This window comes from Liolophura sinensis, chromosome 7 (genome assembly GCF_032854445.1).
Source record: "Liolophura sinensis isolate JHLJ2023 chromosome 7, CUHK_Ljap_v2, whole genome shotgun sequence".
Classification (NCBI taxonomy): domain Eukaryota; kingdom Metazoa; phylum Mollusca; class Polyplacophora; order Chitonida; family Chitonidae; genus Liolophura; species Liolophura sinensis.
The window spans coordinates 37950515-37978272 of record NC_088301.1 but is presented as its reverse complement, the minus strand read 5'-3'; the positions used below and the strand labels follow the sequence as shown (position 1 = coordinate 37978272).

Sequence of the window (27758 nt, the reverse complement as noted above, 5' to 3'; positions counted from 1 at the left end):
TGGTTGCTGTATCAGTCCTAACTTGTGACGAGAAAAGGTTTGAAATTGAAAACAGAAAGCATTCTGATAGTTGCAGAAATGTATTCTACGTACTATGTATTATGTACATGATAAGCTTTATTGTGAGAATGGTGTTCTCTTTTATTTGTGATACAGTCTGATCTCTTTCTTGGACAGGAAATTTCCCCGATCTCATTGTATGTGAGGCAGTGATCACAACCTGCATTCATCGTCAACATTTACACTGTTTTATGTTTGTTGAAGTAGGCACGTCACTTTCTTCCACCAATAAGCCATCTTAAAGGTGAATGATTTTTTAGTATGGCAGTAAGTAGCAGTCATATTAAAATGTGGTCACATATGTGATTCATAAGTATGTAGCCCCCAGCTTCACCCAGATTGTCCATGTAATGAACCTTTAAGCCTTTGCGATTATTTTTTGATCTAGAAGACAAGTATTTAAATGGCAGTATTGATTTCTGCCTGATGCTATATTTTGATATGGAGAAGAGCGCATCGATTTCCAGGTGTTTGAAGTGATTGTTTATGAAAGAAAATGGCCACCCCTGAGCAGTGAAATCCGAACCAAATCGAATGTCTGTAAGCTATAATCATGGTTGTAGTAGCGAGACAGAGTGATGAACACGTCATGGGAATGGTTTAGATGTAACAAGTGTTATTTTAGCGTTATTTTCTCACCTGTGGAAATTGGCATTCCCAGAGGAAAAGCCCTGAAGGTCTCTGATTTAATTAAATACAGCCATGATCATGCTAGACTACTCAACAAAATCATGCGCATGATTGTCATCTACTCGATTGGCTAAAGAATAGCACTGACAGCTTAGTTTGTGCAGTGTGATGGGACAATTCTGCTGGGGAAAACATTAATGATGAAAATTCACGTACACAGAGCTGCACCTACATGTATGGAGGAGTTATCCATCATGGATCCATCAACTCCACTTTTGTCCACTAAATCCGTCCGTTTAACTTGTGAATAGAAGTGCTTTCATGGAAGTCCCTATCTCAGTTAACACAGACATTGTTTGAAAGTTCTTAGGGCTCATCAGAGCTTTGACCCAGGCTGGTATCTCTTGTAACAAGTGCTCACATGTACAGTAAGGTTGGGAAATATTAAGGGAATGGCATAATTGCTAGTATCCAGAAGGGAACTAGTCCTGGACTGATGGACTGATATCAGGGTCATGTACAAAACTCAAGCCAGCAGTGGTTGCACCCAGTGAGGCGTGATGGCTTGCGGCTTGCTGAACACAACTTCCATTCTCATAAATTTGACTCTGATCATACGAAATATTTGTAAGAACTGCTTAAGACGTGCAGTAGGTAAAGAGCAATTTTTACAGGAATTGGCTCTCCAAAAGGACATGTACAATGAGAACATAAGTAAATAAATTGATCTTTTTTATCTTAAATAATGTTGTGATTTTAGTAAGTTCATCTGTCTATCATAATTTTATCTTAGTGCTTCACCATAAGCTCCATTGAAAGCTTATTAATGGCAGGCCAGCTCTACACACTGCAAGCTTTAAACAAATCTTCCCAATGGTTTATTTCATTTGTCCCAATTGTAAAATTTAGATCTCTTTTCACAAATAGACTCATGGCTTCTCACAGCTAAACTAAGGTAAATGTCCTAAAGTTTTCCCCTAAAAATTGCAGTTTCAGAGGCAAGTAAGTATGTTAAAATATTACTTTTGGTGCTGAAACTTACATTTTCCTAAGATATCATTCAACCTCTTCAAAGATACACCTGTCTATGATCAACTGAGCTCAGAATCCTGCAAAATGGGTAAAAATTTTAGATAATTTGCTGTAAATGAGATTTGGTGTCTGATTTGCATTTGTCTGGCATGGCAAGCACCACTGCTGAATGCTGTAGACATTCCAAAGCTAGAGTAAAACAAGATTCAAGTATTTGTGACTTATGGATTTCTGTTCTACAAGCATTAATACATCGTGCACATTTTCTTACATTTCTCTATGAAAAAATAAATTGATCAACATTGACATTTACAATCGTGTAAATTCAAGCTGTGTTTGAAGATACATGTACAATTTTTTGTTATGAGGATAACATCAGACCAATTTCAGCCTTTAGTTAATGTCCTCATTGTACAGTGTAACTGACATCCCCACATGGAAATAAATAGTGAGGTCTGCTGACTTTGTTGGATGTGAAAAACTGTTGATAGTGATATGGAAGACAGTAACTTCGATTGAATATTTTTGAACACTGTATAAAGGAAATTCGTGTACATTCACATAATTCATTTTTCTCAAGATAATATTTATTTCACTATCCCAGTGTTACATTTCTATTAATGTATGCAGAACACCTCTGTTGCCGTGCTATAAATTGTAACCTAACCCATGTAGTTTTGCTGTACTTTTCAGTAATACAATACACGTTACCTTTTTTTGCTGCTTGTGTATCAAGCACATGACTGGGAGTAGAGTAACTGGTATCTCAGAGACTATGGTACAAAATGATACATCTTTAAGTTGAGAGTATTTCCAAACCTGTTAACCGGCTGCTTACTGACATGGAATCTTTCCTTTTTTCAGTTATTTTTCTCTGCAGCTGACAAAGGTTTATGACTAGGTCTCCCACTTGTAGGGCGTTTATAATCTGATTTACTTCATATATTCACCTACTGAATAGAGCATAACTTCTAGGTTAGTAAGCTGCAAGCAACAGGTCAATAGTTATCGTGCATACCTTGTTCATAATTTTCATCTACATGTGATGTGCAAAGTGTGTCACAATTTGAAATGCTTAAGAGCACAGTTATTAATCCATTTTTTTTATCTGAAATGAGGAAAAGGAACTTATTCATGAATATGTACTGTAATTCTTCAACCTCTTCTCATGTTTCCATGGTGTTTGTTTATTGTTTTATTACTGAAGGCATTTTTCTCTGTGGACTGATAAAATTACACATTTTGGGGAGGACTATTGGCCTATCCAAAAATGCAGATTTGTCTCCAAAATCTGATTAAAATTGAGCATAAATTGCACTAAAAGTTGCATTTCATTTGAAAGAAAAATCTGTTGCGCTAGCACAGTTGGTAGATCGTCCACCGCAGGAGGCGGTAGATTCACAGTTAATCCTGGGTCACTTTACACCTAAGACCTTAAGAAGAAATTGTAACTTACTGGCTTGGCGTTCAGCATGAAGGGGATAGTGCAATGACTGGTTAACCCATAGCAGTACAATGGCTAAGTCATCTCGGTGAAGCATCACTAGATAAAAGAGCGGTGGAAATCCATCCTGAAACATGGAGGCGCGTTACATGCACTCTTAGGACCAATTCGTCGTCTTATGAGTGAAAAATTGTTAAGTAGGACGTTAAACCCCAAGCATTCACTCACTCATATGCGAAACGGTTGAGGAATTAGTGTATTTAATTTCTCCTTTTTGTGAGGTTTGTTTTTCCTTATGGACTATTTTCAATCCAATAGTGTGTTTCTTCCTTATTGTGCTTTCCAGGGCGCCTTCGGAGCAATGCAGAAAATCTGTGAAGATTCCGCAGAGGCCCTAGACAGTGATGTTGTGAACCGACCCCTCAATATACTCATCCCAAAATTCCTGCAGTTCTTCAAACATAACAGCCCAAAAATCCGGTAAGTTCACTACCAAGTCATATTTTTCTGCGGAATGTTATAATAGAAACATTTGATCAACTTTAGTTCGATGATAGTATCTTTCAGCATGGAATTTCTTTTCTTGTAATTTATTTATGATTAGAAGTTATATGTAAAAGTGATATTTTCATAATGGCTACAGATGTAATATGTTTCTGTTGCATCCTGTTGTCTCAATCTTTTCAGGTGTGATGTTTGTAAATTTGATTTTTCTGTGAAAATTATGCTGTTGGCATGTATACATTTTGCTTACCTAAAATGGAGTACTTGGCTTGAAATATTATATGCATTTAAGTTGGTGAGTTGTGATAACTGACTTATAGTACACTTATTTGCATTTTATTTGCAGATCCCATTCAATAGCTTGTGTGAATCAGTTCATAATGTGCAAGACTCAAGCGCTCATGATGCATATAGATGCATTTATACAGGTAAGTTTTGATGTATTGCAGGGCTGAAATCTCTATCCAAACTGCATTGGCTACCATGTACAGTTTGTATTTACATATGAATTACTCAAACAAATACCTCGTGGTATCTCAAAGGAAGTCAGTTAGTATTGCAGATAATTTGACAACAAACATTGAATACCTGTCTGGATTTCCATGAAGTGATCGAAGACAAATACACAACGTAATTGCTTTCTTAGATAAGGTTATTTACTGTTAGAAAACTTTGTGATATTTATTATAAATGCATATGCATTTTCGTCTAGAAGAATCACTATATATTTTATATCAGACCTTTAGCACCAGAAAATTTCACTCATTTTTTTTTTTAGTTCAAATGTAAGTTAGTGAACAAAGATCGGTGATATAATACACTTTTGTTATTGATTCATGCCAATGATTTGAGGACACTTTTGTGGCTTTTATCTGATAATTGCTGTCATCAGGCTGTAAATTGGGATATGACTGTACATTTGAATGGTTGACATTCTCCTGTTTTTTTTACTGGTTCATGTCTGTCGTGTAGCTTTTACCAAGGATTGGTACATGTAATACATGATTGGAAGCTGAGATAATCAGTGTTGTCTGCCTGGATTGTGTAGGCAGGATGTTTGCAAGTCAGTAGTAGCATGTGGTGAGTTTAGATGGTAGCATTCCACCACAGAGACTGGATTAACCTGTACACGTTTACTTAATGCCCCCAGCAGATGTGTTAGTGAAAGAAATATCCTTAGTTAAACAACTTGCAGGAAATATCCTGTATCGAGAAGCTTTCCTGGGAAAACTCCCAGTATGATGAATACATTAAGATTGGTACCAGATTCTGTGGTATACATGTAAAGTAATGTTCCTGTTATTCTTCATGTACGCATGTGTAACATAATTGTTTCTGAGAAACATCTGCATACATACAGGGTTGCATTTTAGGGACGTAGGTATTTAATGTGTTGTGTTTAAATGTCGGGCTATCCATGTGAATGAAAAAAAGTATGAAGTGTGATAAATGAGCTAATTTACACAAATGCTTCAGTTTTTCTTTTTTGAGTAGCCTTTCATCTAAATTGAATTTTAGATTAAATAAGTTATGATTTTTATGTAGAAATAGAAGATATTATAAAACATTCAAAGGAAATGTTCCCTCAAGAGAATTGAAAAAGAAGAGCGTTTAATAATAAAAAAGAAAATTATAAAGAATTGGCAAAGATTATTTTTATAGCCTTGTCCAGAACTATTAAAATATTACAGAACAGTTGCGGAAACAGTCAGAATTTTCCAGCTATGTAAATTCACTTTTTTGAACCGCTAGGCATAAGAAAGCAATGTGATGAGGCTGAAGAAATTTTACAATTTTACACCCTTGGTAAAGGCTTCATTGTGTTGTCCACAAGGAAAAATCAGATATAATTTACAAGTTCTCAAGACTAAGATAAATATACATGTAAATAGAATACGTGTATAATTTGCAGAATGCTACAGACGTTTGTCCTTTAGTATTCCTACGTATGAACTGTTACAGTTGATCATGTACATGCAGTGTGTTGATTGCGTACAACAGAGTAACCTGCATATTTACAATGTCCATAGGTGTGCACAAGCGGTGCTGAGGAAGCTTTGGGAATTGTTTCCTTTATTGATGATATAGGATAACCTGTTTTCTCAAGCACCAAATGTGAAGAGGCATGTACACTTGGCTAACTGGAGGCCCTTCCTACACCTAAGACACAAGCCAGCCAGGCCTACAAAGGCATCATCTCTTCTGTATTCGATTCCACTCACATCTGTTTATTGACATCTCTTTAACCCCACAGACCCTTGGCAATTCCTCTTGCCAACATGGGAGAAAGTAGCCTTATTGTATCATGGGTATGAACTCTGTGCCTACACAGTGAATGAGCAGTCTGAAAGAGACATCTCTCTTACAATAATTTAGGTTGGAAGCATTCATTTGGTGTAATAATTTTTGTAATTTCCAAGCTGAGAACCATAAACAGACTTCATTTTGTCTGAAGTTGTACTTATATATTATACATAACAAAAATGCACTTTAGATTGCTATGATAAAAGTGTTTTTTGCCTGTTGACAAGGCATGTTCACTAAAAAGGAAGAAATATGTATCCTTACAAAGAATTATTGGGAAAGCATTAAGTCGTTTCTCAGAAATTCTGGCCTGATGCTTGAGGCATTTGTAAATGTAGCTTCTCGGTTGGGACAGAGTGCTGTACATGTAGTTGTTGTGCTACAGACATCCTGTAATGCACATGTGTCAGAGCCAACATAGAACTCCCACTCACACAGCCTGTGTACCGATGTGTGAAGTTTTTATGCCAAAACAGTGCATTACTCGCCAGTTTATCCTGGCGACCAGAGAGACAGCACTCTGTGTTAATCCCATCACTGCCTTATCCATCTATGTCAAAGGCAGGTCTGTTTTCTCAGCTGTTCCTCATTGCAGGAGGCCAGATGAAAAAAGTCTCTTCCTTAGACATGTGAATGTACTGTGCACTTTTATGATAAGTGCAAATTAGGCTCCTTGAAAAAATAAAGTGGACCAGATTGAAGTAACTGCTGGGTATTAAGTAATTCAACACGACAAGAGGATAACCTGTATCAGTCCTTGCACGGTTATCCTATCTATGAATAGGTTTTGTGTGCTTCATGTATATTATGATTACATAAAAATATAATAAAATAAAAATTAAAAGAAATAGTTGACACCCAATTTATGAGCAATTCCAGGGCCTATGAGCAGGACGTGTTTAAATGTTATTCAGCTAAATGGTTCAAAAGGAAGTTGAAGACTGTATTGTTTGGTAATTTTTCTTAAAGCAAATCATAGATTTCTGTTTCAAGAAAAAACAAAATGTCTAAACACAGTTAAAAAATAACAAGAAAGCTATGAATGTACCTGTCTCGGGTACAAAGATGGCTCCTTGTAATTTCTCTGATATTAACGGGGTTAATTGCAAAGCCAGCTTGCAGACTAGGCTCGATTTGGACATTCAGCCTGCTTGAGATTCGATGATTTTGGGCTCAAGGCTGCGAGTAACGATTGTTCACATCTGCCTGGCCTAATCCTGTTGACAGACGGGTAAGGGCTTTTCCATCTGAGAAATAGACTTGAAAAAACAATTTTTTCCAGTAGTTCTGCTTAAGTGTGAAGGGCTGTGCATAAGAGGATTTATGATACTGAATATGTTAACTTAGTGAACTGGGTTGTATGGCTATAGTCATCAAGGAGTGGAATACTGTACCCAAAAGACTATGCGAGCAATACCAACTGTTGTTTCCTCATAATGTTTCCAGTTTGCATAATCATTTTTGCATTTCTGTAATAATAAATGATCAGGCTGTTTCATTTGACATGGACTATTCAGGTTCTTATAAAGAGGCTTTTTGTTATTGATTCCAATTTTCTTTGTTAGCATTTGTGTGGTTTGTAAATTTGTTTATTATTAATTTGTAAGAACATTTGACATTCTTTTTTCAGTATTGTAATTTAAAGTGTATGTTCAGTTGCAGAAATCTACTTTAGTCTGTGCTTAAGGTGTCTCCTATTACATGACCTAAAAATTTATTGTTTTTTTTTTTTCAAATTCTCAATTCTAACTTCATACTTTATTTGCTCAATTCACTACGCCAAACCTGGAGCAGAACCATTTCTCCAAAAGGCAGATACAGGATTAATAAATACTACCTCTGCATTTTTCCAAATCATAGACAAGTGCAAGTGTACCCAAGGGACCTGTACTTGACCTATGTAGAGGTCACCTGTGAAACTGACCTCTGTTTTGTAATTGAAATATTCTTGAGCACAGTGTTCAAGACATTTAATCAAATCAAATGAGGGGAGGAGTAAGGAAGTGGGGTGTGGGGACTGGGCACACTTGTGACAAGATTGTCTACACTGGTCTACAGTGCATTCTCAGCATCTGACTTTGGGTCCAGATGAGATTTTTTGTGTTAGTGAGATGCCAGTTAACAACCATACCTATCCATGATTACTGTTACAGAATCTGTTTTACCTGGCGGAGGACACTGACCCTGAAGTGAGGAAGAATGTTTGCCGTGCTTTGGTGATGCTGGTTGAGGTCCGGATGGATAGGTTGATTCCACAGATCAACAATATTATACAGGTAGGTTCTTTTATACAGTCACCATGATGTGGTAGAAATATTGCTGATGTGGCATTAAGTGTTCATTCATTTTTATACAGAACAGGAATATTGAATTAAGCGTCTTCATTTCGCCCATGTGAGTCCCATTCTAAAATTAAAAAATGATTGTCTGAAGTGATGATTGTCCATGCATGTTATTTATCAAAAGCTTTGTTTTTTTTTTATATACGTATTATTAAATAAGATATTAAATATCAGCCTAATTGCCACAACCACTAGAGTTTTGTGCCTTGTGTTTAGGTTCTAGCCCCACTGGCTTCTCCACAGCTGTCATGGCTGTTGTTATGGAGTTGTTATGGTAGTCAACCTCATGCATTTGGGTTCTTAGAATTTCCTCAAGCCACCTACTTGACTGTCATGTTACAGGTGAAATAGACTTCAGTACTATATTAAAAATATCTGATGAATGTTCAAACAAAGAACAACTCTTTTAACAGTCATATCTCATAGAGGTAGTGTTGTGTCCATGTTAAATAGACTAAGGTGTTGATGGTATTCTCACACCTTGATTGGTGTGAAGAGACAGGGAATGAACTGGTTGATAATGTAGAGCCAGTCTGCTGAGTGTAAAAGGATCCATCCCCCATATTCATCTACCTCTGAGTGATGACAAATGACTAGTGTTGCCTGCTTAAATGAGATGCTGTGTAAATAGCATTGCCCCATGTTGGGACTGCCTTTCATCCTCGAACAAGTTAACCCCAATGGTTAACCAAATCGTGTTCGCCAGACAAGTGTTCTTGGAGAAAACATTTCTTAAGGAAACATCTTGCATTGTTCTTGAAACTGAAAGGAAGGCATTGTGTAGCCTCTTATGATGTATTGTGAATTTATACCATTAACAATTCTGTATTTTCCTGAACTATGATAACTAAGCTCATGCTAATTCTCATCTGGAAATATAATCACCTGTAGAGTATTTATACCTGAACTTGACCAGTCCGCCCTTCAACTTATTTAGACTAAAAAACATTAATAGCTCCAGTGTGCCCAATAACTCAACGCATTTACTTTTTTTAATTACATATTGTAAATCGTTCAATCACCATACATGGGTTATACCTTATTACATGTAACTAAACTGCTTGCCTATGAAATAAATAACTTGTGTTCAACAGCCTGACTCACTTCTGCCAGATATGTTTTCTACATGCCAAAATGAATCCCAGCTGACTCAGTGAGATACTTTAGGCTAATGGGGTACATAGAAACAGCTTTTCCAGGTGGTGGATATAATGTTACCTGTAGTTCCAAACTGCTGGTGTTCTAACTGTTGTGAAATAGTGTGTTACCTGAATCTCAATCAGACAGGTGCAGTCTTTGCTTGATACAGTCACTGTGCGTTTGCCCATTGGTCCACACAAATTGCCATGGTCTGTATAGTTATTATAGGGGCATATGTTTCCAGTGGGGAGGTGTGTTGAGGAAAGAGTTTTCTTCTTGTGAAGATTCTGTTAGGTATTTTCAGATACATGCATGTTATTATAAAGGATTTATCACCTCAAACTCTCATGTCTTTCACAATACAATTTTAAGAAATGGAAGTCTTGTTAAATAAACACTATATGACAAACAGGAACAGATGGCTCAAACCTGATTGCCTTTCCTCTTGTTCAGATGTAAATAATATATATTTGTTAGTTTTTAATCTTTAGTACTTAATGTATAAATAGATGAGCATGCATATGTATGGTTTTCAAGCTGTGTGTACACATGGCTTTAAGCTTCTGCTTCAGAATAAATTTGTTTCCTACTTTTTACACAATTGATCATTCTAATCTATTGATTCTATGCTGTCGAAAGACCGAAGGTGTTCAGATTCAAGGTTTTCACATGAGGGAAAACTGATGTATTCGGTGCAAGACAGTGAACTCTCAATATGAGCAAAATACCTTGGCAAAGTACAAATTTTCATTGATCAAAGCACAGGTGTGTCGTCTTTAATTTTAACGTAACTTATACAGAGGCAGAGTGCTTCCAAGACCTCTCACCTGTGACATTTGTAGACACTTTGTCGGTTCCATCCTACTAGATAGGGTTTCTATAAGTACTATAAAAGCTCTTGACATATGATAAGAGTTCTAGTAACATATATTTCATCATCTGCAATTTCACTACAGTTATACTTCTATTGCCTTTACAGTACATGTTGTTGAGGACTCAGGATGCAGATGATGGTGTGTCATTAGAGGCCTGTGAGTTTTGGCTTTCCCTGGCTGAACAACCCATCTGTAAAGAAGTTCTCACAAGTCACATTGAGAGGCTTGTGCCCATCCTTGTAAAGGGCATGAAGTACTCTGAGATAGACATCATTCTCTTGAAGGTACGTCCAGCCCTGCACAGAATAAATTATACCAGTGGTTTTGTTGACACCTTTAGTTAGTATAGGCATTAAAGTTCTTTCCATGTAAGTCTTAATGGCAGTTGTGTGTTTAATGTATGGAATTATTAATAAGTGTAGGGATCAATCAATCTTTCTATGAGGTTTTTGGAGGACATTCTTTTTATGCGAGTCAGAAGATGTGTATTTGTGTTAAAAGTTCCTTTTTCCTTGTTTTTCTGTTTAGGGTGATATTGAAGAGGATGATATGATACCAGATAAAGAATCTGATATCAAGCCACGGTTCCACAAATCTAAAACTCACAGTCAGAAGCACCAGGATGGAGAAGATGTTAATAATGTAAGCATGAAAACATTTATAACATCTTTTAACTGCTCTTTTTGGTACAGATGTATCTGTGGAGAAATGTAGTTAGTCTAGCATAATTATAATCGTGATCAATTCCGAAAGATATTAAAATTTCAGAGTTTTGAAACGTTATGATCTGAGAGGACACTATTACTGATACATGTATGTTCCATGATTTCAGGATGGTGATTGCTCTGACGATGGGTATGATGATGATGATGACAGTTTGTCCGACTGGAACCTCAGTATGTATAATATGATTCTGTTATAATTCAACCTTTTTGACTACATGAATATTTTTATACTTTTACACCTCAGTCAAACTGTGAGCTGGAATAGCTCCCTTTAAAAACATCCTGGTCACACACAGTAGATTCATCCTTAAACTTTGAACCTTTGGTTTCCTTCTACCTCTGCTGAAAAAAAACTGTAACTCCTCGTGCGTTGAAGTAAGATGTATGATTAACATATAGCAGACTTTCAGCAACCTGCAGATGGTCGTGGGTTTACCCTGGGCTCTGCCTGGTTTCCTCCCACCATAATGCTGGTTGCCGTCATTTAAGTGAAATACTCTTGAGTACAGTGTAAAACACCAATCAAATAAATAAATATAGCGGACTGACCAATGAAAAACATTGTTCTTCCATGAACTATATCAGATTATTGTTTTTAAAACTACTGTTTAAAGCTGCTCAAAACATTTTTTTTTGTGAAGAATGCACAGGTTTTTGATGCTCAATTTCTTACTAACATAAAGGTCAGCATTTTTCAAAATTTCTTGAGTTTTATGTTTCGAGGTTGATGCACAGGTTCTGTGTAAGGTAGGGACATTAATGAAGGTTCACCTTCACTCTGACCAGCAAAAACTTCTACTCATTCACCAAAGTATTGGGCTTTTACTGTGCATTCAGTGACTAACACTGTTATTTCATGTCATTTCACTTGTTTCGGAGAAACATGCGTCTTTCAACAGCTAGAAACTTTTTTTTTGATTTTTTAATCTTTTGTCGTCCTTCATGAAATGTGTGATACACATTGATGTTTTGACAGGAAAGTGCTCTGCTGCTGCTCTGGATGTTTTGGCCAATGTATTTAGGGACGATTTGCTCCCTATTCTGCTGCCCATTCTCAAGGAAACCCTGTTTCACTCAGACTGGGAGATTAAGGAGTCGGGTATACTTGTTTTGGGAGCTATTGCTGAAGGTACACACACACTGATCTAAACTTTTTTCCCAGGCTCAAGTGCACATGATACTCATTTCTCAATTGTAAAGGCTTACTTCACTGCGCAAATTTCATACGGAAGGTATAAAAAATATTATAAAGACTGTTCTGGTGGAGGTGGGAGGATGGGGTGTAAATCATTTTGTAACATCTTGGATGGTGTAATGGTGAAAGTAGAACGAAGATCTGTTGACCAGGTCCCATTTAGACCAAATTAGTTCTTAAATATAGTGAAAATAAACTTTCAGGTTAAAAGTTGATTGTATATTTATGTGACATTGTCTTCAGAATCCAGTAATCCAGTAAGGAATAACTGAACTGTCTTGTTCACTTACAGGTTGTATGAATGGAATGATTCCTCACTTGCCGGAGCTCATCCCATACCTTATCAGCTGCCTGTCTGACAAGAAGGCCCTTGTTCGTTCTATCACCTGCTGGACACTCAGTCGTTATGCTCACTGGGTGGTTGGCCAGCCACACCTTCTCTACCTCAAACCCCTTATGACAGAGGTAATCACACAGCTAATTCACCATGTGGTTGTTCACTGAAGAACAAATAGAAAATTGCAGTAGGCCATGCTCAAGTGGCATAAAATGCATTATGTGGTTTATTGAGATGTTCATCCAGATTTGCAGGTCATTGCAACAAAAATTATGCAATGTTCGTTCACATTTGATCATGTCACTTATGTTAAGATTAGTACATTTATGTAGTATTAGAGTTAGGTGCATTGACATCTAATGTGTTTGGTTGTTTGAAGTAAATAATATGGAACTAGTTTGTAAAAATATTTTTTTTGTTAAATAATGCATTAAGTTCAGTCAGTGTTGACTGAACAGAAAGTTGTGTGTATAAACTATTTTATATTTATTCATGTTTGTTTGTCATACAGCTGTTAAAACGTGTGCTTGATGGGAACAAGCGTGTGCAAGAGGCAGCTTGCTCTGCGTTTGCAACCCTGGAGGAAGAAGCGTGTACAGAACTTGTCCCTTATCTGAGCTTTATACTCGAGACACTTGTCTATGCTTTCAGCAAATATCAGGTAAGCACTGACCAGTTTCGAGCCAGGTTTTCTTCCACCATAATGCTGGCCCCCGTCATATAAGATCCTTGAGCATGGTGTGAAACACCAGTCAAATAAGTGAAGCACTGACCACATTTACAGGATTAAGAGATAAGCAGTATGTGACCGCATTCAAATACAAGTGTTACAATTCTTTGTCAATTTCTGAAGTAATTCTGCTGGCCAGTAATAGATAAGATGTACTTGTGCTGATTTGAATATTACCTCTTATAGTATAAAGCATATCCACAATTGTGATGCCATGTGACTTGTGAAAGATGCATATATCTTCACAGTAGTAACTAGTAGTCACAGTGTGAATCTAATCATTTGAGAAAAGGATGACCAAGAACATATCTACTTTTATATGGAAGCTAGCATTCCAAGGTTAAAAGGCATGTGGTAAATCTCCTTTAGCTAAATGTACAGCCAAGTTGTGCAGAAAGTCAGGAATGATAAAAAATAAACTGAAGTGATGAAGCGAAGTCACATCTTCTCAGCATCCTGTGTCACCAGCATGGGCCACCTTTGTGTTGCTTTCTTGGGATAGTATATGTTCTGCGTTTTATTTCTATTGTTTGATGTTCATAATCATGTGACATAACTTTTGGGATCTGTTTTTGCCTCATTAGCACAAGAATTTGCTCATACTCTATGATGCAATTGGAACTCTGGCAGACTCTGTTGGTCACCATCTCAATAAACCTGTAAGTAATTTACCCATGTAGATAAATTATAGTGTTTGTAAGGCTACACTTCATTTGCAGAATACCCAGGAGCCTCTTAACAGTGCAGTTGCTGTGAGTTTCCAGAGTGATGAGTTTCCTCTCACCATATTGCTGGCCGCTGTTGTATAAGTGAAATATTCTTGAATTCAGTGTAAAGCAAAAATGAAATAGATAAACAGTTTGCAAAATAGCAATGGCCTGGAGTTGTGAGTTAAAATGTTTTGTTATTGTAAGCTAGAAAGCAAAGAGAATGAAAGTAAACAATTTTAACAAATACAAAACTGAAGCTTATTATCAAAGATATTCCAGTTCAGTATAATTGTTTTCTTATTTGTTTTCCCAGGAATATGTAAACATGCTAATGCCACCACTGATACAAAAATGGAATGTGTTAAAAGATGAGGACAAAGACTTGTTCCCACTCCTAGAGGTAAAGAAAATGTTCAAGAACTTTTATAGATACATGTTAATGATCAAAAATGTCTCATGCCTGCGGTCATTGTACAGCGTGTACTTTATCACTTATTGTATCTACAGATGACATACATAAGTTAATGGGTAAAGATCTCAAAATACATTATATTTGGTGAAATGCAAATTGTTAATTCAGAAAAAACAAAAGAACTAATCTGTTCCTAAATTATTGTTTGATTTCTGTCTACAAAATTCTTGATGCTTACAGTTTTTAAATGTGGGCAGAGAAATTACTAACTTACCTTTTTAAAACTTGTAATCTGTGATTAAACATTAATGTCATTTATTGTTTAAAATTCATGATTTGACTACAGTAAATCTAAATTTACCTCTTTCAAGCCTGCTTTTTATTTTTCAGTGTTTATCCAGTGTGGCTACTGCTCTTCAGAATGGTTTCCTGCCATATTGCGAACCGGTTTATCAGCGCTGTGTTTCTTTAGTGGAACAAACTTTGCACCAGAATTTTGTAAGTTCTTTTCTGTTTCCTTTTTGACAGCTGTCTTTTAAAATAGTCTGTAATGACCCTGTTGCTAATCTGCTTCAGAGTATTTCATTGAGATAATTTTCCAAATTGAATAATAGTCTTCTTGAGTGCAACATCTTCAGATAGAAAATTAAACCTGGTTTGTTTCTTCAAACTCCATTTGGATTCACCACAAGGAAACCAGGCTGTTTCACATGCTTGTGCAGCCATCATGCATTGTAGAATTTCTCTTATGGCTCTTCAAGTATGTATGTGTCTGCATATTTTAATGGTTGTGTATATTTTGATTTGCAATTACTTAAGGCAAGCCTGACCCATCCCGATCAGTTCGACCCTCCAGATAAGGATTTCATGATTGTGGCACTGGACTTGCTGAGCGGACTGGCAGAGGGGTTGGAACAGCACATCGAGGGACTTGTGGCTAACAGTAATATTCTCAAACTGCTCTTCCAGTGTATGCAGGTAAGGCCAATTCAGGTACAGGTATTCTGGATACTGTAAATCTTCAACCTTTATGTAAAGCTCTTTTTGCCCCATTGGAGTTTATGCATACACTTATTGTGTAAATGATACCAAAAATGAGTTTGTTTGTGTCACTAAAGATGCAAACTTCATAAAACTGTGCAGATTATTTCTCTACCTCCCCCATCCCCAAATTTTCTCAGAATGTTTTCAAATATTGATCCCAATATGCAATATGGTTATGGTTGTTGAAAGGGTTGAAGAATTAATTAGGGTACCTACAGTTGTACTCGTGGGCCTACACAGGAAATTTTTATGAACTTTTTGCGTAGGAACTATTATCATTTTTGTGTGTATTTTGCATTCATGGTAACTACAAAAACACTTTCTGGATTTGTTAATTCTGCATTTAAGGAAATAATGATTTCTTAATAAATATAATTGATAAGAGGACTGCTGCTTTATGTATTTACTCTTTATATGTTGTAACGTATCTTTTTCCTTCAACATTCCTTTGCAAGAGAACATCACAACATAGATTTTACTTCTTCTTTGATATCCAGTCATATTTTTTGATGATTTAGTTGCACTGTAGGATAGTATAGGTCTGAATGTAAATCTTTGTTATGTGCGGGAATGAAATCTGATCTAGCCTTGCGTTGAACAGGATCCGATGCCTGAGGTGAGACAAAGTTCATTCGCTTTACTCGGAGATTTAACAAAGGCCTGTTTTCAACACGTTAAACCTTGTATTGGTGAGTCTTAATGTTTCATTTTCTTGAAAAGATTTGACATATTAACTCCACTACCATGTTTTATTTTTATTTTTTGTGAATTGTAAGACATAAGAAGTTTAAAAAATACGTACATATGTAATTGATAGTGACATGAACAGTGGGCCTAATTTATTCCTGTTTTATTATAATTTTTTTTTCTATATGTAAATCTGCTTTAAAACGAAAAAAGAACATTTGAATGATGACAGCATTATACCAGATGATGGTTGACAACAGCCTGGTGATTGTTGTGGTATTCGTACTGTCTGACTATGCTTCTGCTTCTAGTTATCGTAATGTCTCAGTTCAGTGATCAATAAAAATAAAAGATACCTCCTATTTTCTTCACCTTTCCGCATTTACATTTGAGTGAATCATTGTAACTGTTTTATTTTCCAAACAGGTGATTTCATGCCAATACTTGGAGCTAACCTGAATCCGGAGTTCATATCTGTGTGTAATAATGCTACTTGGGCAATTGGGGAAATTGCCATGCAGATGGGTAAGTGGTGAAAGATACATTTATTAAGTGAAACACAAACCAAACACCAACGAAATATTATATTAAATGAACATCCTGGTGAGTATTTATCACCTTTCTCTATGAATCGCACCTGGTAGAACATTCATTTCTGTCAGATCGGAACGAGAAAGAAGAGAAATATCAGTGACATACCCACTCTGAGCAGGCTAACTTCACCTGTCTTGGGGAAAAGTTGATCTGATACAAGTGCATGTACATCCATATTTAGATGTAGCTCTCATGGTTAAAAGATGTGCTGAAGTTAATATTGAGAGAAACAGGTTAAGTCGTTGAAATGTTTTCTTTGACTACACAGATAGTGCCAAATAAGATGCTTTTGAAAAACTTGTCAAGTTTCACAGGTGTGTAATAAAGCCTACATGTATATATGTGTGATGATTGCTTCCAACAGGTGCAGACATGCGGCCATATGTAAACCTGGTACTTAGTCCACTCATAGATATCATCAACCGCTCAAATACCCCTAAAACACTGCTGGAGAATACAGGTAAGTCATGGGGCCTCACTCAACGTACCTGTCAACACCCCTTGGGAGAGTCTCCACAGTATGTACATTATTATTTTTTTTTTTTTTAAATGAAGCCATTTCACCTGCGTGATATATGTTTCTTCATGCAAGTGTTACTCTGGCCATCCAAATGTCCACCTGTCCCATGCTCTCTCCTGTAGATGGGTTCACCATGGTTTTGCTCTGATGATATAGTTTGTACTGTTTCTTACTCACATTGTCTTCAGTATTTCAGCCCTGTTTGTTTTCTTCCAGTCTGGCTGATTGTCGTGGTATATCTCATCGTCATTGGTGGCAGGACATTGGTTTTTAACAGGTTTTTATTTGTACCAGTTACTTTACTCTGTTCTAAGTGTGGAGAAAAATTATTTTGCAGTCCCACCTGCTTTTATTCCTCTATTAAAGACATGAAAGTTAAAAATTTTAATTTGTGTTGAAATTTAATGTAAGGTTATTTGGCTTTCAAAGCCATCATTAAAAAAAATGTGGGGGAAAACCAACCCTATTCAAGAACATAGGGTCAATCTGTAGTGATTTTTTCTTTTTCTGGTCAATGAGAAAGATCAGTATTTTAAAGAAATTATCCTTGGGTAAAAAATTAACAGTGAAATTCCATTAAAAGTCCAATGAAACCTTAAGACTAGGGCCCATTTTGTTAGGGTCAGTCGGGTTACCCTGAAGGAGTATAGTTTAACGATGGCTTAGTTTTTAACTTTTGTTGGCTAAAAAGAGGAATAATAGTAACTAACCATTGTTATTATGTGCTTTTTTCTTAAATTTGTTTTTTAAGATTAGACCACAAGATCTGTAATAAATATTGATCTTGTACATCCAGCCTGTTTTGGTGTCCTTGTTTTGTAACATCGTACACTGTTTTATGAGGACAGGAAAGGTTCTAGAGCTGACCTTCGGATGTTGTTATAACATATGTCTTACTTTCTGTCATATGCCACACTCAGACTCTTTCACTGTGTTGCTTTCACTGTGCAAGGTTGGACCTGGTGGTTTTAGTGTGACTTTTCTTTATGCAGTACCAATGTGAAAGTTTTTGTTCTTAAATGTTAGAAAAGAGAGGAAGGAAAATGCTTTTTGTTCAGCAGCTAAACATGCTTCAGGGTTAAATATAGTTGTTTGCAGTTATTAAAAAAGAAACAGAAAAAACAGTGTGTTTATTCTTTGTCACAAATCTGTTTTTCAAAATTTTTTGCTTGTTAAATAATGGTCCTTTCTCTATGAATTGCACCTGGTAGAACATTCATTTCTGTCAGATCGCAATGAGAAGGAAGAGAATATTAGTCACATATCCACCCTGAGCTGACTGATTTAGAACCAGGGAAAAGGTGATCTGATAGATTTCGTTTTGTTGTAATCAAAACTAAGAAATCAACGATTCTAGTTCATAAGTTGTAGGTTTTTTTTATATTTTATTTGATTGTTCAACTGAATGTATAGAATAAAAGCAGAAGATATGCATTGATTCCCAAGCTTTGTAAGGTGCCAAGAAAGTGAACAAATAAATGCAGTTAGTGTGTTGTCACATTGGGAAGATGTTTGCCGTGGAAATAAAAACAGTAAGGACTTGTTGAAAAAACCTGCAATCTGCCAGATTAACACATATTTTTTAAACAAGTTTGCATAATCAAATGCATTTCAAATGACAGTATTGTATTCAGATATTTCAGGGGTTATCAAGTAAAATCAGTCACACTTAGTGTTCTAAGACAGTTGAAATACCCTCTTCGTTTTTCATTTCTTTTGCAAGATAAAATGTCTTTGTTTAAGGTTTTGTGAAGTTAAACGTATGTGAGAATTAGTTATTAGGAAATATAAAGTGAGATTTTCACATTCCTAGAGTGGACCTTAATATATACAGTTAATATAAGATGCTTTCCTACATATAAATTTTAGTACATTTTAGATGCAGTATATCTTCACAAAATCTTCAGCATTGGCACATACATGTATGTATGCAAATTTAAGTTACAAGAATGTGTAAAATGAATATACTTTTGCTAGCAGTATGTTTCACTCTGTATGTATCTGTGGTTCAAAGACACCCAGACATCTTTCTCAGTTGTCATTTATACATGTATGTTTGTGGCTTAATATGATTTTAATGTGATCTAATTACAGTGACTTCTCTTTATGGTGCCATGTTTTACCTTGGGATTTTGCAATTTATATCATTAACTTATTTTAACTGCATGACAATGTTGGCCATGTTTTTAGTTGTTATTTGGAAAAAAAAGGTGGAAATTGTGTTGAGTTTGCAAAATCATGGTGATTCCATCAAAATAAATAAAATAATTGTGTGAACTCTCTGTCCTTGGGGTGTTGGGGATTTGTATCACATAACATCTTTTATTTTAAGGCACCTCTGTCATGAGAACATTGACTTCACAAGGGACGAACTTAAGATGAAGTTACCACATTCTTTCTTCTTTAACACACATTTGTTTTGTAGCTCAGGATTGTCATTTCCAAATTTCCTAGTTATAAACCAGTAATAAGATTCCCATAGATACTTCACAGTCTGGCTTTCAGATAGAGCTGGTGTTATGCAGGGATAGGGCCTCCACTTCTACCTGACAAAGAGCATCTATTCTCTGAATGTTGATCAGTTAGAATGTTTCAAGGGAGGTAATTCTGTTTACGATGGATAAGGGTTTAAATATGTAAGCAGACATCAGCATCTACAATACGCATGTATTTGTACCATTGCTGAGTTGTATCAGTATCCAATTTCAGGTTTAATAATATTTCCCAATATTTGGAAACTTCATCAGGTTTGTAGTATTACATGATGTCAGAGTTATTTACTAATAGCCATACTTTGACAATCTGCATGTAGACTTGTAGATTCAAGTAAGTTAACCTTGCAGTAGGGAGAACACTATTTATTCTTTTTATTTTTTAAACATCTGGTGAAATGATATAAACACAGGATTCCAGTTATCTCCCTTGCATTATATACTGATTATATCTGTTTCTGCCACGGGGTTTCTTCACGTTACAAGTTGTGTGTGTTATTGAAATCATGTTACCTGTTTTGCAGCCAGAACTGGAGGCCCTGTTCTGCATCTTGAGTGCACTGATATTGTCATGTTGTTGTTGTTTTAGTGAAGCACCTAGCAGTAGCGAGCTAGAAATTTAGTGTTAAGCTCCATGTCTTTGACATCTTGTCTTTACTCGCTGTTGTTGTCTGCATAGCAGCCAGTGGATTTTGGGGCTCAATTATCAGTTGGGAACCAGACATTTTTTATTTGTTAACCGGAGTCTGCCACTGTATATTTATTTACATGTACGTGTTGGGTTGTTGCCTTATACATATATGTACATATATATATATATATATACATTTGTATGTTTTGGGTTTTTATTGTTAAGACCAGCAGATACTATGAAGTTTTGGTACTATGTTTTATATCTTGATGACAAGATATTTTATTTGCCTGTACGTTTATGTTGATTTGTTGTCTTCTCTGTTTTTCTTCCCTTATATTTGCTCTTCCCGCCTCCTCGTCTCGTTTCCATGGTAATAGCCATAACAATTGGCCGCCTTGGCTTAGTCTGTCCACAGGAGGTGGCCCCTATGTTACAGCAGTTTATCAGACAGTGGTGTGTAAAAACTTCATTTCTCTTTTTTTCAAACTTTTTAGTTTCTGGGTTTTATATCTTTTTTTAAAAACTTCTGCTCCATTTCTCTCACTTCTTTGAAAATGAAACAAGTTTTAATAAATTTTGATCTATTACTTTCTTTGTGTAATTGGGGAATTTTTCAGTTTTATTTCTTTATTTTTATTTTTTTGTAATCTTTTTTGTTTGTATATAAATCTCTATCTGTGAAATATTTGTTAGCCGTATTTGTGGAGTCCTATCATTATACCCTACCTGCAGATCCTGTTGTGAATTTGTAATATATCCAAGTGTGGCATTTTCCCCCCACAAAAGACAATTGCAGCCATGGACGTCGGAGGATTTGTATTTTTGAAAAATTTTCCCTGATTAAAAAAATGTTTCTTTCAACTCTTACATCAAAACATTTATTTCACTATTAGTAAAGTTTGTGTTTCAACTATAATAGGAATGTAGTGAGAATACTCATGTAATGCATCAAAGTCATTGGATCTACTTTCGGTCTAGCCTTGATATTACCTGAAAGAAAAGAATAAGTTTTGAGTCCAAACTGGTTAATGCCTTCCTAAGAAATCTATGTAAGCAGTGAACATGCTCGTCAAAACAAATACATGTATATGTTTGAACATAATGTGATGTGGTTTAGGCATCAGATTCTGATGACATCATTCACATGCATTGTGCTTTGCAGTTCTTTGTAAAGCCACTCAGCTGTTGATATTGGCTCTAGCTGGTGAAGCAAAGCAAAAGTCAAAAGTCATAATGTAAGGCGAAACACCTGAAACAACCCTGTCAACCAGTGATGGTCTATTGTTAACATTTTTCTGCTGGTGAAGGCACGTATTTTATTTATTTTAATCCACCGATGGAATATGGCTGTAGAAGTGTAGGTTCGTGATTGTTAATGTTTTGTATTGTTCAGCATATGTGTGATTTGCAGGTGGGGTAGATCTCACTTCTGTTCCACTCTATGTATATCACTAACACTGTGGTCAAGTCTGCAATAACCTGGCTTCTGATTTGTTGTAAACATATTCACGTGCGTGAAATACCAACCTGATTGTCAAAAATGCTCAAATCATTTTTGTGCCTGAAATGAGCTGTCTAATGGAATGGTAGTTTTGTTTATATTTTAAACATGACAGTGCTAAATGTTATACCAGTAACTTTAATGTGTAACATATGTGAATGTGGCTGTTTTGTGCATCTTTGATTAAATAAATTTTGGCCATGGTCGTTTTGGCCTTGTTGATAACTGGATAGTAAAATGTTCCAATTTAGGCTTTCGTTTCACGAAAAAAAACAAAAAAAAAACTGACATCAAAATAAAAATGAATGTAGCTAAATCTTGAAATGAATGCAATTAATACAGTAAAATGATGGCAGCAATTAAATAAAGGTAATGAACTTGGGTTTGCATCTGTACTGTATCTTTCCCATATTAAGTGCAAAATGTAGTAAAGACATCTTACAATTGTGACCAAAGTGCACACAAAAGGGGTTGGAGACTTCATTTTGTTTGACGGATTTAAGTGTTAAACCAGGCTTTAAGGGAAGAGAGGTGGATCACTCTTTTTCAGTTGATTTAGACATAGTTAAATCATCTGTATGCCCTTCCTGCCAATTAGTGCTATAAGATCAGCTTGCAGCAATCAGTTCAACAGTTACTAAAGTAAAAGTGATAAAGTATTTTCATACTATGAAATAACGAATGATAAAAATGAAAATTTGAAGTTAGCAGCAGTTGTACTAATCAGAATATTGACGTGTTCTGTCACCGTAACAGATATTGAGTGTTTTGGGCCGTGTACTGTTTGTCTGCTTGTGAGTACTAACAGCTAAGTGTAAAATTCGGAATGCTATCTCCCCCCCCCTCCATTATTACGAACACATGGCTCAGTTTCTGTTAGTAATTCTTGGTTTTTGTGATAATTTATTTGAATCATTTGCTTTGCCATAGCTGCTGCACGCTATATGTTTATTTGCTTTTGTTTAATTAGGTGCACCTCACTGCGGAATATCCGTGACAACGAGGAAAAGGACTCCGCCTTTCGTGGTGTCTGCAATATGATCAGTGTAAATCCCGGAGGTGTAGTCCATGATTTTATCTTTTTCTGTGATGCTGTGGCTTCCTGGATGCATCCAAAGGAAGACCTCAAGGAAATGTTCCAAAGAGTAAGTTCAGAGTTGTCAGTAAGTTGGATGTGTAATTTCTAGGTATTTTTTAGATTTCATCCGTTGGCTAGTTAATGTTGGTCAACTGTAAGAGTAATAAAAGCATGCATACATATTGACCATCCATATATAGGTTATGAATGAAACGAAGAATTTAGCAGGGTTTGGTGTTGGAAAAATAGGGCGTTTTGATGATTTTGGGATAAAGGGTACAAAGTCACCTCATTGTTACCTGAACACTTTTTTCATTTGACTTTACTGACTAGGGAAAGACTTGGATTTCAGGATATTGAAATCCAGCAGGCTTCATTACATTGTATCATGAAGAAACTCTCACAACTTTTTTGTTTCAGATCCTCCACGGATTCAAAGCCCAGGTGGGTGATGAAAGTTGGCAGAAGTTCTCTGACCAGTTTCCCCAGCCATTGAGGGAAAGGCTTGCTGTCCACTACGGGGTGTGAGCTTAACCTGGCCTGGTAAGAGACTCATACTGAACAAGACTATCAAAATAGTTTTCTGTTGGTCAGAAATTTCGTCACTAAATACAAATATCAAACACTTTTTGCAATATGAGCGACGTCAGTACATAGGACTTGGGGTAAGAGCAAATTATGTGTATTATTAACCGAGAGCAGAAATGATAAATCCCTGCACCCAAAAACATTGTTTACCTGTGTCACCTTTTATAATGTGAGAGACATTTGAGACTGAGCAACATTTCTTAAATATAAGTGGATCTGTCCGAAATGCTGAAAATGTAGATGCACATGTAAATTTTAGAGGAGCCTTTGATGTTCAAGTAATTTACACTGCTGTAGTCAAGCTATTTTTCTTGGCCTATGAGTTTGGCTCTTTCAACCCTGCTTCTTTTGTCTGAATTCTGTGTTGTAAACTCTGTGCAATTTTCTTTACCCATATACCAGACAATTTCCATTCAAGATTAGTATATTTATAAAACTTGAAATGTAAACACTATCAAAACGAAAATGTGAACTATGTCTTATTTTGTCATGATTTCAGGTATGGGGGCAAAGGGATCTAAGCTGACGTGCGAGTAGTCTCCACTGTCGAGCTTCACACCGGGCCAGGCGGGATTGGCGGTGGGGGAGGGGACTCGGCTGAAGCGGCACCCCTCAGGGCTGAGGCATCACCCAGGGGTTACGTGGAACTGACAGCCTGAACTTAAAGGGGCAGGGTTTTTTAGCCTAAACCATTGGCAGCCCATAGCACAGGGTGGGCTGGCCATATAGCGTACACACAAGCTGAGGCTTGTTTCATCGCGGAAATGGGTGGGAGGTGACATCGGGTGGGAGCCTAATTAACTTGTTTAGACCCATTGTGTGCATGACAGTTAATGCATGTATCCGTGTCCACCCTTATCAATAATGGTCCCAAAAGCATTTTCTCCTCTCGAGGGATTGTTAGAGTATATATTAATCATCATGACAAGGGGATTCAGCACTTATATGCTCGCTTAGGGAGTCATCGACCTAGCCCAGAAGTCGGCATTGTTGCAAAAATCTTGACAACGCCAGGGCCATTTTCTCAGACACCCCTTAACACCTAGGTGTCCTTGATGAGGGTCGTGACATTCCCTATACAGGGGTTGTAGCTTGGGGGTGTGGTTGGTTGGGCACTGGCACCCTATCTAGTGGGTTGGGCAGGGTAATCTCTGTCAGTGAATTTTAGTGTAAGGAATCATGATCTACTAGGGAGCTATATGCTCTTAATTTTTAGCCCAGTACATAAAATGTTGTCATCTTGCGTCATCCTTCCAAGTATTGTCCATGTCTACAGCTGCCTATTTAATACCCATATGGATATCTAGACCAGTTGTAATTTTTGCTCTTGGGCACAATGTGGGTAACTCAATAACAATACCACATGGAGTGCATCTTGAGTATATCTCAAGTGAGATGTCTTTCTCAAGAGGCAGAATAATATAGTGTTATGTATAATGAAGTCCGTGAGACCAGATTGTGGAAAGCAGCCAACAGCTATTTGTCCACTCCAGTGGAAACTCCAGAGTGTGAAACTTTCGTGTGAGCTACATTTTTCAATGCCTTAAAGTGCTGCTTTGAAATTGAAACGAGTCATCAGCTGAAGCTGGTTAAAAAGGACAACTGAGTGATCCTGTTATTCTGAGAAGACAATGCTATTTCTCAGGAAATCCAGAGGCGAGGAACACAACTGTTTCCCAAGGTCATCCTTTCAACAGGAATACAGACTACAAATGGATCTTTGAGCTTCAAGTCCTTCGGTGACAGAAGACTGCATTTGATGTGTTTGTGTGATTACAAGGAACCAAAGTCACAAATGTGTCCTTCATACTAGTTATCCTAGTTTTAAATGTAGGTCAGTTTGCAGGAAAACTGATTTCATGCATGCACTAAGCGCTCATCAACGATTTATGGGACTGGTGAACAACGAACAATTACATGTCCACAACTTAAGTTAACAGAGGAAAGAACCTTTAAACAGTGATTAAGGGATTCCAATGGAGTGAGAGTATATGTGGATTAAGACTTTGATTCGGTGAATTTTATCAATATAATTTACAATATGGTGTAAAGGAGGGTAAGGATTCCAGAAGAGATTGTCCGTAGATGTGTCCAAACGTGAGATTGGTGGCTTGTGGCATTCATGCTACTTCCGGTGGACTGTTTCCGGGTTACGCCTGGACGCTGATTAATCTACGTGTACATTGCAGTAGTGGCAGCTCTTTTATTAAGCGTACATTGCCATCAGCCTGTTATTTTATTAGAATTATTTTGATGTATTTATTGTTATCTAATTTTTCTTTTCTTTCTTTGTTTTTTTTTTTTTCACTTTCTCTCTGTGCTTGTGTCTTGCGTTTGTAACTCTCCTTGATATGTAGGCTATTTAAGATGGGCAAGACTTTACATATTACGCAATTCTAAGAAACAGTCGTCTCTAGCACTGTACTGGAGATAGGGATATTAAATTACAGCCTAGTGTTATAGTGGGAGAACCAAAATAAATTTTGGGGAATGACTATGAGAAAAGAATACCGTTAACAGGTTACGGCCTGCCTTCTTCAGACCTTTACAACAGGATGTGGCAGCCTTTAGTATGTCTATATATGTATAGTTTGACCCCTTTTATTGTGATGTTAAAAAAAAAACTGCAGCTCTAGATACTTGTGCTATTTTCTCTTAAGGGACTAAATCAATGTAGATACTTAATTGCAAATCAAAACATAAGGCTGGATCGTATGAAGATGCATATAGACGAGGAACTCCATTTCAACCATGTAATGTATGTGCCTTGCGTTGATCGTAGGTTGTGTTACTCTGTCCATTGGTGTGCGTGGTAAGGTACTTTCTGTTAGCCTTATTCTCCATGTGTCCATGTACCTCACGAACACATAGCTCAACGGATAGCGTCCGTCTACATTACCACATGTTATCCGGCTCTTCGGAAGCTCAATGTTATAGTCTGTGTTAGTGAAATGGATGGGTATGAGTGTATAATCGTGGCGTGGGTGCGGGATTGGGTGTAGACGTGTACGTTAAGATGGGGAGGGGAGGGTATCGGGCTATTGGGTGGGACGGGGTGGGATTTAGAACAGGGTGCTGGCTGGTGTCATGGGGTGTCGGGGTGGGCTATAATTATATTTCTCGGGATAAGTATTAAGTCATCAAAACAAATTCTTAACAGATTCATGTCTGCGGCCATATGACCCGGATTGCTTATGAGACTATTAGTTGTTCTGTAAAATACCACTTTTTGGAAGTTCCATAAGCCGTTCTTAGGTACACTACTTGATCGGCTCATAAACTGGAAGCCGTAGCTCTCGATTGGAGAAGAAGTCGAACCTCTCGCTCTTTTTGTGGCTTTATCGTTGTACCTGTAGATCAATAAGCACATGGCTGCTCGACGCTTTTACTAGAAATGTTATACTGTTGATACCGATTGTTACGGTGCATGATTAAGATAATATGGTTTTACTTGCATGCTAGGTAAAATAAACTTCAAAGACCTGGGACAAAATGTTTGTTGGTTCCTCTTCTTGGTATTCTGGAATAGACAGAACTATAGTCTAGTTGGTTATATTTACCTATCTGTAAAACCTGTCATACTCGCATCCAAACGTGCCTTTAGTCCTACTAACACAAGCTTTTCATAGATATTTTGGAGATTCATATTCTGGCAAAGAAAATGAAGTTAAAACCATTTTTTAATTCGTAATGTTTTGCAGCCTGCTTAAACTTTATTTCAATGCCAAGAACTCGCTGCTTCGGGTAAGGTCATAATTATTTTTTTAAAAAAAATGTGGCATTCTGAATATAGGGCAGAGTTCAGTATGATTTGATGGCGAACAATACCCGTTACCTAAACTGATATCGACTTCACTCCTATCCCTGTTTCTGACCGTGCCAGATTTTAAATTATTTTACAGTGTACATGTTTCGGTATAACATATCGTCAATGAATGAATTCTAAATTTTTTTTTATCTGTTACAGCAGAATTGTTTTACAGTTGGCTATTAAGAAATTGTTAAAAAACAAATGTAGTATTCGTGAAGCCTGTTGGTTGTGTTGTCAATTCATTTCTAACGGCATGTTGGCGCAGCTCTTGTATAAAGCAAATTACTCCTCGCAGCCATTGTCCACCAATCCATTTTTTTCACTAACTATCAGGTTACCCGAGGCAATGACTTCTTAGTGTTGAAACCA

The 27758-nt window shown here is 36.7% G+C and overlaps 1 protein-coding gene across 2 annotated transcripts in view; it reads left to right on the top strand.

The window, feature by feature from the left end:
* The window catches only part of LOC135471659 (transportin-1-like), a 37802-nt gene extending 11205 nt beyond the window's left edge, over positions 1-26597 (top strand). Inside the window, exons 4-23 of one of the 2 annotated variants that reach the window (XM_064750970.1) lie at positions 3513-3646; positions 4017-4098; positions 8128-8250; positions 10436-10615; positions 10860-10973; positions 11164-11227; positions 12033-12185; positions 12544-12716; positions 13100-13249; positions 13903-13977; positions 14342-14428; positions 14831-14938; positions 15260-15418; positions 16086-16173; positions 16598-16696; positions 17130-17225; positions 20789-20864; positions 22883-23057; positions 23411-23533; positions 24078-26597. In XM_064750970.1, the coding sequence (XP_064607040.1) occupies positions 3513-3646; positions 4017-4098; positions 8128-8250; positions 10436-10615; positions 10860-10973; positions 11164-11227; positions 12033-12185; positions 12544-12716; positions 13100-13249; positions 13903-13977; positions 14342-14428; positions 14831-14938; positions 15260-15418; positions 16086-16173; positions 16598-16696; positions 17130-17225; positions 20789-20864; positions 22883-23057; positions 23411-23518 (2244 nt within the window). In that variant the 3' untranslated portion in view covers positions 23519-23533; positions 24078-26597. Of the gene's footprint in view, positions 1-3512; positions 3647-4016; positions 4099-8127; positions 8251-10435; positions 10616-10859; positions 10974-11163; positions 11228-12032; positions 12186-12543; positions 12717-13099; positions 13250-13902; positions 13978-14341; positions 14429-14830; positions 14939-15259; positions 15419-16070; positions 16174-16597; positions 16697-17129; positions 17226-20788; positions 20865-22882; positions 23058-23410; positions 23534-24077 lie in introns of both variants that reach the window. The other variant, XM_064750969.1, reaches the window with a different exon arrangement.
* The last annotated feature ends 1161 nt before the right edge of the window (positions 26598-27758 follow it).